Here is a 13,543-nt window from a genome sequence, read left to right as displayed (position 1 = left end):
GCTGCAACATCTCACATTGCCAGCTGCCGTTTGACGCCCCTGCACAACCTGAAGCTCCACTGCTCCATTGAAGGAAAAAGCCGCCCAGATCATGATGGCGCCCCCTCCACTGTGCCATGAAGAAAACATCTCAAGTGGGATCTCCTTGTCATGCCAGTAACGCTGGAAACCATCAGGACCGTCAAGGTGACATTTTTCTCATCAGAGAATAAAACTTTCTTCCACCTTTCAGTGTCCCATGTTGTTGGTGCTCCCTTGCAAAGTCCAAATGGGCGATTTCATGGTGTTGAAGGAGATGAGGCTTTTACAGACATTTTTCGTTTTTGAAGCCCCACCCTCGCAGATGCCGTCTGATGGTTATTGGGCTGCAGTCGGCACCAGTAACGGCCTTAATTTGGGTCAGGGATCATCCAGAGCCTTGACGGACAGCCAAACAGATCCTCCGGCTCACGCCGGTGAAATTTTTTGGGGTCTACCACTTGGACTTTTTTGTTCCATAGCCCTCAGGATCTTTGAAGAAATTCAAAATAACTTTCTTACTGCGTCCAACCTCAGCAGCGATGGCGCGTTGCGAGAGGCCTTGCTTATGCTGCTCAACAATCCGACCACGTTCAAAGACAGGAAGCTTTTTCGCCTTCGCTATCAGGAGGTCATGGCAGCGTGAATACCTGACAGAAAATCCACATTTTTATGCAGATTTTGGCTTTTAAAGGCTGTGGTCTTAAACTTTTGATCAGCTGATGAACAGCTTATTTCAGTTGAACCCTTGTGCCCTCCTCAAATTTACTACCCTCTGGACACCTTCGAGGCAAAAATGTACACGCACAGAAAAACTCCTATGAAATCCCCATACATCAATATTTTTCTACTTTTTTTTTCATAAATCTCTTTAACAACTTCAGACTTGCTCAAAACTATTATTGAATGTTTGGTAGTATTTATGGGAAAAAAGTAGAAAAAATATTGATGAATGGTGATTTAATGGCAGTTTTTTGTACGTGTACATTTTTGCCTCAAAGGTGTCCAGAGGCTACAAAATGCATCAACAAAGTATAAATGACATGTAAGAGTAAAACATGTTGGATTTCAAAGATTTAACAAGATAGAAAAGTTCCTGTAAAAGTTCATGCCACAAGCTGTAAAATTGTCAAAATGATCACAAATTAAAAAAAAAAAAAGTTGAGAAAAATGCCTGAGGAGGGCACAGGGGTTAGAGTTGTGTGTTTATTTTTATCTACATTATTCCATTAAAGTTACTGAACAGGGCGGGGCACCAAATTGTATTGAATTTTAAAACGTTGGTGTCGCCCATCCCTACCCACACTACGTGCAGGCCTCCTTAGGTATTACCCAACACCTCTGCTGCCCTGCCCTACCCTGGTCCTCTTCTTTGCCTCTGCAAGCCAGGGCAATGACTCACGTGAGCGACGCATACTTGTACTCAACAGCAGACCTCAGATACACCTTAAGGGTGGACCGTCGACGGCACTCCCGCCCGTTAAAACACGACCTATTTCCTTGTTGACGTCACACCTGCTGTAGCGTTGGAGCAGGGGGGGACACACCGACCCTGTACACGCGCGTTACTGTTGAGAAACCGAGCTCTGGTGTTTAGAATGAAAACCCTGGATTTGGACTTTTCTACGGAAGCATGACCAAGTTCCTGAAGTATGCGGTAAGTTTCTCCACAGTTGTTCGAGAGTTGACGACTTGTTTGAGGCCTGTTGAAAGACTGTTGTCTCGGTCCCAAAAACATTTATAAAAGTAGGTAATAGTGCGCAAATGGTGGTGCAGACTTTTCTTATTGTCCGTAGTTAGTGTAGACAACAAACCCTTCTCAGAATCTTAATTTTAAACTCTCTCAGGTGTTACTCTGTCTGAGCCCAGGTGTGTCAAAAACAGGCTTCCTCATTCATTCGGACACTTTTTCAAAGCTCACGTCGATCAGCTAGGTTCAGGTAGCTTCCAGCTTGCTGCTGAATTAACTGAATTATGCTGAAATAACTAAATCAAGGCCCTCTTTGTCGTCCCACAGGTTGGGACAAAATGAATAATCTTTCAGGAAAAGACATAAGTAGACTCTTAAATCAATAATCCTCAGGGAAACGTTGTTATGAACTCTCAGTAGGGGAGACCGGGGTTGGTTGGCACACATTAATTTTCTGGTGATTTGAAGGACTCAGAATTTAGGGGTTGATTCTAGGGCTGGGCAATTAATTGCAAATTAGATTAAATTGCAATATGGCATGCTGCAATTTTCAAATCGCAGAAGGTGCAATATTTCTTTGACCTGAAATTTGTGTCAAAATACCAGTTTAAAACTTTTTTTTTTCTTTTTGCTGCAGAGATGTTATGTATTACACATCATGCAATTATACTAGCACCATATTTTAATAATAGTGTACTATAATCCTATTCATTTTTGTATGTTTTTCTTATTAAATATGAGAATTATAAACAAATTTGCATTCCCTTTGATACAACAGTTCATATCAAATGTGCAAAATGAGTTAAAAATCACCACAATATGATACATTTTGAAAATTGTTCTGCCCTAGTTTAGCCTTATATTAAATTGTGTGGGTTATAGTATAGAATGAATTATTGCTTATTTTTGTTGAAAAATGCATGGGATGAGGAACTCAAGAAATAATCACTTATATTGGCTCTTCTGTGAATGAGTTTGACACCCTTGAATTAGACTTTCAGATTAATTTCCTAAAATGGTTTGAGTTTAAAAATATGCAGATATAATGAATGTTTGTGTTTTCATGCTTTTTTTTAATAAGTAGATTTAGAAATAGTTTCTATTAGTTCCTTTTTCTCATAACTGATATTTAACTATGATACCAACCAACCCTATAACATGTGCCGGTTAACCCTATGGGGCTGTTTCGCATAAATCCACAATAATCTCATTTCGCATCATTTTGTAAAACATTTTTGTATATGAAAACGTATTAATTTCTAGCTAAGATGATTATAGCTGGTTTGTTTTGAAATAGGATAAGTAGAAGATTTATCTTATAAATAACACCACACAAAGACTGAGAAATGTGCCACCCAACAGTCCCCCTTATTTATTCTTCATACAGCTCAGGGGCTCAGCTTTTTTGCTGTCTGGTATTTCGACAAAAAGGGTCAAAAAATTCCATTATACTATTTTTAAAATCCTTCATTGTAATTTTCTCTTTAATATTTGTAATTTAATATAATCCAATAGAATTTTATTATTAGTGTTCAATTTATAGAGCACCTTTTCCCACCCAGTATTTTATAAAATGAACAATCTCTGTGGTTATGCATTTTTAATGGCATTGAGAGAAAGATGTCGCTGACTGTTTTAGTCATTTCTGATGTTAAGGTGTAGTAGTTGAAAGACTACCTGATCAGGGATGGGTACCCTTCACATTTGAACTGGTACGGTACCAATTCCTGGTATCTGTGAACTGGTACCGGTACACAACAGTACCCATTTTTGGTACTTTTGTGTGTGGATAATATGCAATAATAAATGTTATATAACCTCAAAACTTCTGAATTTTAGATATTTATTTCTCTAACACTTTCAAATATATCAAAACAACATCTAACAGCGTTTGTAATGTAACATCACAATGTTTTTACAAATTACTCCAACATAGAAAACCTAAACTTTTATAACTACCCAGTGGTTTTTCTTTATATCGCACAAATTTAAACCCAGCCCCACTACCTCCTACTCTAATTTCCCCTCTTGGAAAAATGTGTATTGGGGTCCACTCTCGAACCAACGACAATGCCAGAAGCTTCTTACCTGGGCTAAAGACAAAAAGGACTGGACCGTTGGTGGTCCAAAGTCCTCTTTTCAGATGAAAGTACATTTGCATTTCGTTTAGAAATCAAGGCCCCAGAGTCTGGAGGAGGAGAGAAGAGGATCAGAATCCAAGCAGCTTGAAGTCCAGTGTAAAGTTTCCACAGTCAGTGGTGGTTTGGTGACCATGGCATCTGCTGGTGTTGGTCCACTGTGTTTTATCAGGTCAAAGGTTTTAGAGCTAAAAAGTTTTGAAAAGTAAAAAGTTTTAGAGCACTCCACGCTTCCCTCTGCTGAGCAGTTTTAAGGAGATGCTGGTTTCATTTTCCTTTTATGTGCTTGACTGGACAGCAAACTGGCCTGACCTGAACCCCTAGAAAATCTACCAGACCAGACCCAACAGCTCAGAAGAGCTGAAGGCCACAATCAGAGCTACCTGGGCTTCATAACACCTCAGCAGTGCCACAGGCTGATCGCCTCCATGCCCCGCTGCATTGCTGCAACAATTAATGAAAAAGGAGCCCAGACCAAATATTGACTTTTCCACATATTCTTACTTTTAATTTGTCAATTTTTTCTTCGTTAAAAATCTTTTTTGTTGGTTTTGACTAGGGCTGGGCAGTTAATCACAAATTAGATTAAATCGCAATATGGCCTGCTGCAATTTGTAAATCGCAACAGGTGCAATATTTTTTTAACTTGAAATTTGTGTCAAAATACCAGTTTAAAACTTTATTTTCGGCATAGACGCTATGCATTACATAACAAGCAATCATTCTAGTGGCATTTTTTAGAAAAATGTACCAAAAAATATTCTTTATTTTTGTATGTTTTTCTTGTTATATATGGGAATAAAAAAAGAAATTATCATTCCCTGTATTACAGCAGTTCATATCCAATTTGCAAAATGAGTCAAAATCATCACAATTAGATATTTTTTTCAAAATGTTCAGCCCTAGTTTAATCTTATATTGTTTTGTTTATAGTTTTGAATGAATAATTGTTTGTTTTTGTTGGAAAATACGTGAGATGAGGAACTTAAGAAATAATCGCGTATTAAATCACAATCGCAATTTTGTGTAAAATAATTGAAATTAGATCATTTAAATTATATTAGATTATATTCTAATTTTCTAAGATACTGAGTTTTGTGTTTATAATAACTGTAAGCCATAATCATCAACATTAAGATAAACACTTGAAATATATCTGTGTGTAATATATCTGAGTTTCACTTTTTGAATTGAATCACTGAAATAAATCCACTTTTTGATGATATTCTTATTCATTGAGATGCACCTGTATTTAAAGATCGATCTCTGGATTATATGAATCAATATAGTAATTTTTTAAAAAGAATCGATGTGATGATTTTATTTATTTATGTTTATGTCTGGTTTCACTTCCTGCTATCCGCTACAGTGTTACTCTGTGCTGTTTGACAGAGCTTCCTCTGAATCATTTTTTTAACCTGACGTTTTACTTTTGCTACATATTTGGTTTGTTATAATAAATGCATATCAAGTCCAAATATCAGTTATCCATCACATGCACTATGAATAATCACTATCGATATCAGCCCTGAAAAACTAGAATTGGTCAACTCTTAGCAACTTTTTTAAAGTCTTGTTTTGTCTAACAACTAGTCCAAATCCATAAAAACGAACAAAGACAACAAATCAGTCATTTGATGCATTAACGTCTCTGTCTTCTCACACAGGTTTTGATGGTCCTGATTTGGCCTATCACGCTCTTAGGGGATGTTCAGACCTCTGACTTTGACTTGAGTATAAGGAGGACACGGAGAGACTTGCACTGCAAAATCTACGAGGAATACCTGCATGGCAGCATCTGCTGTTTGAACTGTCCGGCTGGTAAGCTGCATAGAGACGAACTAGATTTACTGAGACTTGGCTCTGTCACAAGCTCAAACTCCTCACCACAGCAATGCAGCAGAATGGAGTTATTTTGGTTTATTAATCCCCAAGAAAACAGTTTGTAGACGGCTGAATGAATTCAATGTGTGTGTGTGTTTGTAAGGTACCCGTATGATGTCTCCATGCACAGTAGAAGGGCGGAGGGGAGGGTGTGAGGAGTGTGATGAAGGAACATACACTGAACACTCCAACGCACTGAGGCGGTGTTTTAGGTGCACTGAGTGTCGCTCTGGTAATTCAGCTTTACACTACTGATATCAGTATTGTTAAATAAAATCAGAATTTGACCTTTTCAAATTATTTAGAGCACAAATTGATCTTCTTCATGTTGCTTCATCAGATGAGGAGATCGTGAAGCCCTGCACTCGGACTCAAAACACTGAATGTCAGTGCAAATCAGGAGGATTTTGTCCTCCAGATCAAGCATGTGAGACCTGCAAGAAGTGTTCAAGGTGAGTTCAAGCAAATTTCTTCATTTGAAGTTAAGGATGAGATCAAATCTTTATGTTCCTTCTTTTCTCATGGACACAACCACAGTCATTTAACTCCTGTAGCTTATAACAAGCATTTCACTTCTCTCAAAAATTAGGTGTCAAAAGGATGAGGAAATAGTGAGGAACTGCACTTCAACCTCCAACACAGTGTGCAAAAAGACCCGGCCCAGTCCTGAGTCCACCTCAGGTACCTTATATATATATTTAAAGCTTCAACACCAGAAAGACAAAAATGTGTGGCAAACTTGGCTGTAAAAAAGTATAATCTCATTAACGTGTTTTTTTTTAAAGCAGGAAAGGAAGCTATAATAATTTCACTTTCACTGCTTGCTGCTGGAGTTCTCTCCCTTGTTGTCGCCCTTTTCCTGAGGAGACGTTGCAAAGCAACAGGTCAGTATAAACAGAAAATCACAGAAAGATAAAGCACTAACTTTTCTAAAATGGTGTGGATATATTATTCCCTGACTGAAATCAGAATTACAAAACCCCTCAGAAAACTCTCAGCTAAAAATGTATGTACATGGGTATTTAGTAGTATTGTTGATCAGTTTAGATTCAAATCATTTCAATCAACCATTCCATCTTTTTTATATAGCGCTAATTCATAACCAGTTATCTCAAGGCACTTGACAAAGATGTGGTATAATAATTATCATGAGCTCAGCACTAGCATGGATCCAAAGTCACTAGTAGAGATGTGCCCGATCCGATACAATATTGGTATCAGGTCCGATATTGACGTAATTAATACACCGGATATCTGACTGACAGCGCTGATCCAAGTGACTGATCTAAATCCATCCTACAGTTTGCGGTAGACCATGAACGCACCGCAGTCTAACACGAGACAGTCTGTGTGTAACTGAGCTAGTATCAGTTAGGATGTTCTTAGCGGTAAAATTACCTTGTAGATTAAACGTAAATCTATATTTGGAATAGTCAAAACTAGTCTGAGATGAGAGAACACAAAGAAGAGTGGGTGTGACGTTAGCCTGATAATAGTCTCTGCAGCGTGGCTAGCATTGAAAACTAGCGCCGCCCGCCTTCGCTCCTCTTTGCAGATTAATATCGTGCTTTGATATTTGGCCTCTTTTCACTTCGGGTGAGTAGTCATACGTGAGTCATACCCTCGACAGCCCACATACCACTTTATTTCCATTTACTACTTTGGAAAACTGTCGTACCACAGCTTTCCTACTTTACGCTAACAGCTTAGCCACCGCCGACCCTCTCATTGTTTATTTCCGGTGAAGGGTCAGAGAGGAAGGCTGTGGCTATTGACTGAAGCTACAGCGGTCTCTAGTGGCGGGAGGTTCATTAAAGAGCATTATAGACCGGGATTTCAAGCCCATGTTCATAAAAAATGAAATTTATTTTTTCGTAGGAGTTCAAATAAATTTGTTTGGAATACATTTAAATGCAATTCATTTTGTATTTTTTTTCTTGCTTTTTTATGAAATAAAATTTGTAATCATGAAATTTAAAGTCAAAATATGATTCAAAATTTTAAATTGTGAGTCTTAAAGGTCAAACTTTTGGATTATGAAGTCAAACTTTAGATTTGAAATATGAGGTAAAATACAAAATAATTGGATATAAAGGTTAAAATATGACTTAAAAATTAAAGTTAGGAATCTTAAAACTCAAAATATTATATGAGGAGTCAAAATTATGAGTTGAATTGCTTAAAGCGTGACAAATTCCAAGTTTGAGTCCTGAGATGCGAAATTGAAAATACGAAAATAAAACACAAATTTCTTTTCCCACATTCCTTACTTCTTATCTAAATATTTTTACTCCTTTTTCAGATTTTATTGCTTTAAAAAGATATCTTAAATCATCAACGATAAGTTTAAATTTTTATACTTGAGGAAATCTGCAGACCTCATGCTGATGGGCCAGTTATAACAAAAATATGACATCATGTTGCGAGCCTGATTTGGCCCCCGGCCTTGAGTTTGACACCTGTGCTTTACAGGGACTTTCACAAGTTAGTCTTTTAAATTCTGAGTATTGAAATTCAACATCCAGTAAACCCAGCATAAGCTGTATGATGTTGCAGCTAATAATGTTTATATGAAGGAGTGTGTCTTACCCCTCCCCCCTCCCTGTCCATTTTAATTGCCTTTTTTTGAAATTCAAGGGTAAATGTACCTAAGCTAAAACTCAGAATGATGAATATCTTTCATAGGTTTTCTTCTAAAGACATTAAAGTGGAAAAATTAGTTTGAAAAATATACAACACATTATTTTTAATACAGTTTTGATTTACTTTTTAAAGCCTGATGAGGAATTAGGCCATGGTATTTTGTTTTTGGTCGCACATGGACCAAAAGCCTGCTTAGCCTGACAGTCCTGGTAAACCAGCCAGGTATGATGCAACAAAAGCAGATGACACTTCTGTTGATACCAATGGATTAAGATGAGATCAATTCAAGTCATTGCTGTTGTTAAAAAAATTATGCAATCCTTTGCTTCAATTCTATTTTTCAGAATCTCTTAGAAGTCAGCATGTTGGGCTTAAAGCTGTACAAGTAAGTCACCCATTGATTTTTTTTTTTTACTGAGATCAAAAAATAATTAGAAAAAGTCCAGCTACAGACGGACTCGTCTCACTTCTACACAAAGTGGAGATGGAATTCGTAGATTTACCCTCATAAAGATTTATTGATTGTCTGTCCTCCACCCTCAGCAATACAGCGACAACTGTCAGACCGACGAAAGGAGGAACGGCGCCACCAAAAGGCTGAGCTGCTCAAGTCTGGGCCTGCCTGGCCACCTGGTGAGAATCAAAGGTTCTGCCATGGATGAGCATGAGACGTTGTGTGAAAGCCTCAGCAGCTCAGCCAGTAACTCCCAGCACAGTCTAACAGGCCTGCCATCCTCTACATGCTCCACATCTCCCCCTCCAGCTGGTTTCATGATTCCACAGTCACACCAGAGGGTGAGACCAGTGCTTGCTTGCTCTCCTGCTTCTGGTCTTCGGTACAGCTTAATAGTTTTATGGATTTATGCTTTGCGTTCTTCTTTGCCACCAGTTAAAGCCTTAACAGTGTTTTTTCTGCTTTCTAAGTGTAAAAACTGTTGGACAGAGCAACCACCTGTTCTCATTTTAAATGCCTATTTTTTCTAAATGAAGATGTGATGAGCTTCACCTTTTATAAAACTTTAACCCTCAGGCATCACTTTAATTTACTACCTTTAAAGTCATTAAGGACAAAAATGTCCACTTCCAAAAAACCTACTGTAAAACTAAACAGATTAATGTTTTTTTCTGCTTTTTTTTTGCATAAATCTCTTAAACAACTTCAGCTGTGCTCAAAACTACCAAACATTCAATCATTTTGAGGATTTTAAGCCTTTAAATGCCAGTTTGATTACTTAAAGTCAGTGTTGTTTTTATGAAAAAAAGCAAAAAGAAAAAAAACACAAGAACAAAAAAAAAAAAAAAACAATGTTATCTTCCTCAAACCAAATGTTGGATGGCTGGGGTATTATTTCTTAATCCAGCTTGGATAGGTTTTTTGTAGCATCTGTTCTAAAATGTACTACCCCTTCAATTCATTAAGGACAAAAATTTCCACTGCAAAAACAGCAATAAAAACAGTATACTTTAAAAGTTTTTCTACTTTTTTTGGTCAGATCTTTTGATTAACTTCAGTTCTGATCAAAACAATCAAATATTGAACAATTTTCAGGATTTTAACCCTTTAAATGCCAGTTTGATTACAGGTTGGTCATATCTTTTCTAAAAAAAAAATACACAAAACATTAATTTTCCAGATAACTAATGTTGGGGGTGTGGGTGGTGTTTTTTTTTTTTTTAATCCGTCCTGGGTATGTCAAACATTAGCCAAAATATTGACTTTAGTGCATTGTAAGTTTTTGTGTAGCATCTGTTTTAAAATTTACTACCCTTTCAAGTCATTAAGGACAAAAATGTCCACTTCCAAAAACAGCAATAAAAACTGTATACACTAATATTTTTTTCTACTTTTTTTGGTGAAATCTTTTGATCAACTTCAGTTCTGATCAGAGCAATCAAATATTAATCAATTTTCAGGATTTTAACCCTTTAAATGCCAGTTTGATTAGGGTGGTCACATTTTTTTCTAAAAAAAACACACAAAACATTAATTATTTTCCAGATAAGTAATGTTAGGGATTTTTATTTAAATCAGTCCTGGGTAAGTCAAACATTAGCCAAAATAATGACTTCAATGCATTATTAGTTTTTGTGTAGCATCTGATTTAAAATTTACTACCCCTTCGAGTCACTTGTTGACAAAAACGTCCCATTGACACCCATTCAGATTTGTTGATCTCATTGCCATTGCATGATGCAATGATATGAATGATATTCACTACTTTGCATGGTAGCAAATTTGTTTCACAGTGTTCCCCTGACCTATTTGAGCAATTTAAATTTGAATTTGAGAATTTGCCTAGAAAGAGACTTTGTTACAAATAATTGGACCATATGCACTAACACCGCCAAAATGGTGAGCAGAGAAAGAGGACAAATTTGCCCAAATAGATAAAAATGTCCCTAGTGATGTCTGAGGGTTAAGATGTTCTTTGTTGCAGATAAATCTGAGTGAATCCAGTTGGTTGCTCTTGTTTTATCAGATGTCATGTCAAGTGACTTATAAAGAATGTAAACATACATCTCTTAACTTTTATTGTTTTTGCTCTCTTTCATAAGGATGATGAAGAATTTCTCAAGCTTGTTCCTGTTAATGGTAACTAGCTCTTATTTTTATTAAAGGTGCAATGTGTAAAACTGAATATCAACATCTAGAAGTGGGTTCTAGGTTGCATTTCTCTGCTGGAAACCGTGGCAACCAGTTGAATTTAATGTGTATCTGTAATGTGAATTCCTCTGTTACCATGGAAACATGTAAAAATCCAAGATATTGGCATCCATGGAGGGGACCTTCCCTATGTATGAATTGAAGGTTTAATTCTGAGTTGTTTTTTTCAAAATAGCTATTTTTGAATTTAGATGACTAAACACTTATTTAGATAGATCGTCTTAGAAATGTTTCACTCTATTTTACCAAGTTTGTTCAGCTAAATGCTACTAGGCCAAATATTACACACTGCACCTTTAATTCTGTAAAATGTTTGAACCTTCATAGTTGAACGTGACTCAGAGAAACTCCCTCAGAACCAGTAAATATTCAACTTTAGTTTCTCTAATGTTTAACTTAAGAACGACACACCTGAGCTCTGAGTCATTAAATACAGGCTATCATCTTTGTTTGCAGGTGAAGAATCTTTGAGGAAATGCTTCGAATATTTTGAAGAAATAGACGTTGATTACCACAAGAGATTCTTCCGTCAGCTTGGGATTTCAGACAATGTGGTGAAAAGCAAAGAGCACCTTCACTATGAGGACAAGATCCACGAACTGCTGAATATTTGGGTGGAGAAAGAAGGCAAAGAGGGCAGCTTAAATCACCTGCTGAAAGCTTTACTTGATTTAAATCAGAGGCGAACAGCTGAGACTATCAAAGACAATGCCATTGCCAATGGTCATTATTGCCTCTCTGAGGATTAATGGGAGTTGGTTTGTTTACTCAGGAGATGTCTTCTACTATTTAGGTCCTTGTTGATTAAAGTATTCAAAATGAAATACTGAAGAAGCACTGAACAAGGTCACTAAGAAAGACGGGGTGGGTCAGGTTCTTAAAACGGAGAGTCATGAGCGTTTTAGTTTCATGGGTGTCGCTCGTGGTTGCAGGCCTTTTATGGCTCAAGCTTGTTTTCGCCAGGACTTGTTGAATTCACTTCTGACAAGTTTGTCAGAAGTGAGAGAGCGTGCCCACTAAAGTCTGAAGAATGCCTTGTGTGATCGGATATATGGTACCTCCAACAAAACATCTGCTCTCTTCAGGACCCTGTGGTGCACACAAGGCCGCAGACCGGGGTTCACTCATTAAGAAAAAAACAGTATTCTTACCAAGAGCATACTTCACTAAATCAGGTGCTTTTATTGGTAGAAACTTTTTTTTTGCACTTTGAGAGCTCTGATGGGAAAACTCAGGCTTCTTTTAGTTATTATTCTTAAATGAAAGCTTGAATCCAGTTCCTCTGTTTTAGTTGGGTAATACTGGATTCTTCATGCACTCAGGCTGCTTTATGCAAAACAAGATTACTGCGCTGAGGTCTTTAGCTCACATAGTGGCTGTGATGCTCATCAGTCTATTATTTCTCATGTGTTTTATTGAAGCAAAAAATATTTAACATCAAGAATGAATGTCTGAATTGAGAGCACTGATCAATGGAACATGCTGTACATAGAATAAAGGTTTATTCAAAGATAAAGGAAGTTTTTACATGTTTGTGGTTGCTTTTATTTAAATTAATGATTCCTGTTTGAATGACTGATGTCTAAATCATGGTTTTGCTTTCTGAAGGCTTTTCATGCACAGTAACTTTGATCTGAGTGTGAATGGGCCTGCATTGGGCTTTTGTACACACTGCACTTATACACTGTGTTCCACATTATTATGCAAATTGGATTTTAGTGTCAAAAACATTTTTGGTTTTTAATGAAACTCATGGATGGTGTTGTGTCTCAGGGCTCTTTGGATCACTGAATCAGTCTCAGATATCTGTGATAATCAGTTTTCCAGGTGAGTCCAATTAAAGGAAAACTACTTTAAGAAGGACATTCCACATTATTAAGCAGGTCACAGGTTTCAGCAATATGGGAAAGAAAAAGGATCTCTTTGTTTCTGAAAAGCCTCAAACAGTGCAATGCCTTGGACAAGGAATGAAAACATTAGCTATTTCAGGAAAATTTAATTGCATTGTACTGTAACGATATTTGTGTCTGATACAAAGCACAGACGGATTCCTGCAGATAAAGGCATGATAAGGAAGGTTTCTGACAGACAAGTTCATCAGATTAAGAGAGCAGCTGCTAAAATTCCATTACAAAGCAGCAAACAGGTATTTGAAGCTGCGGGTGCCTCTGGAGTCCCACCAACCTCAAGGTGTAGGATCCTCCAGAGGCTTGCAGTTGTGTATAAACCTACTATTCAGCCCCCCTAACCAATGCTCACAAGCAGAAATGGTTGCAGTGGGCCCAGAAACACATGAAGACTCATTTTCAAACAGTCTTGTTGACTGATGAGTGCCGTGCAACCCTGGATGGTCCAGATGGTTGGTGGATGGCCACCATGTCCCAACAAGGCTGTGACGTCAGCAAGGACGGGGCGGAGTCATGGAGAGAGAGCTGGTAGCCCCTTTAGGGTCCCTGAAGGTGTGAAAATGACCTCGGCAAAGTATATAGAGTTTCTGACTGACCA

The 13,543-nt window shown here is 37.5% G+C and overlaps 1 protein-coding gene across 5 annotated transcripts; it reads left to right on the top strand.

Moving 5' to 3' along the window:
• Positions 1 to 1,121: 1,121 nt before the first annotated feature.
• hdr (hematopoietic death receptor) lies at positions 1,122 to 12,554 on the top strand. Of its 5 annotated transcripts, none has more exons than XM_041788314.1 (10): positions 1,125 to 1,675; positions 5,514 to 5,667; positions 5,834 to 5,962; positions 6,071 to 6,182; positions 6,320 to 6,411; positions 6,516 to 6,614; positions 8,718 to 8,758; positions 8,917 to 9,209; positions 10,930 to 10,966; positions 11,495 to 11,648. In XM_041788314.1, exons 1-10 carry the CDS (start codon positions 1,652 to 1,654, stop codon positions 11,507 to 11,509), a joined length of 996 nt encoding a protein of 331 aa, XP_041644248.1. In that variant the 5' UTR covers positions 1,125 to 1,651; the 3' UTR covers positions 11,510 to 11,648. The 5 variants fall into 5 exon arrangements, with proteins under 5 accessions (XP_041644247.1, XP_041644248.1, XP_041644246.1 ...); XM_041788312.1 differs by having other exon boundaries at positions 1,315 to 1,675; positions 8,917 to 9,006; positions 11,495 to 12,554; XM_041788310.1 differs by having other exon boundaries at positions 1,315 to 1,675; positions 8,917 to 9,168; positions 11,495 to 12,554.
• The last annotated feature ends 989 nt before the right edge of the window (positions 12,555 to 13,543 follow it).

The sequence above is a fragment of the Cheilinus undulatus genome, linkage group 5 (genome assembly GCF_018320785.1).
Source record: "Cheilinus undulatus linkage group 5, ASM1832078v1, whole genome shotgun sequence".
Lineage (NCBI taxonomy): Eukaryota > Metazoa > Chordata > Actinopteri > Labriformes > Labridae > Cheilinus > Cheilinus undulatus.
The sequence above is the reverse complement of the archived record's forward strand: the minus strand, read 5'-3'. Positions and strand labels throughout refer to the sequence as shown.

Bases quoted from the DNA above. Each gene is read 5' to 3' on its own strand.
- hdr (XM_041788310.1), top strand. From the start codon at position 1,652: ATGACCAAGTTCCTGAAGTATGCG. The intron at 5,668-5,833 runs GTAAGCTGCATA...TGTGTTTGTAAG, and splicing joins CTGTTTGAACTGTCCGGCTG to GTACCCGTATGATGTCTCCA. The intron at 6,615-8,717 runs GTCAGTATAAAC...TCTATTTTTCAG, and splicing joins GAGACGTTGCAAAGCAACAG to AATCTCTTAGAAGTCAGCAT.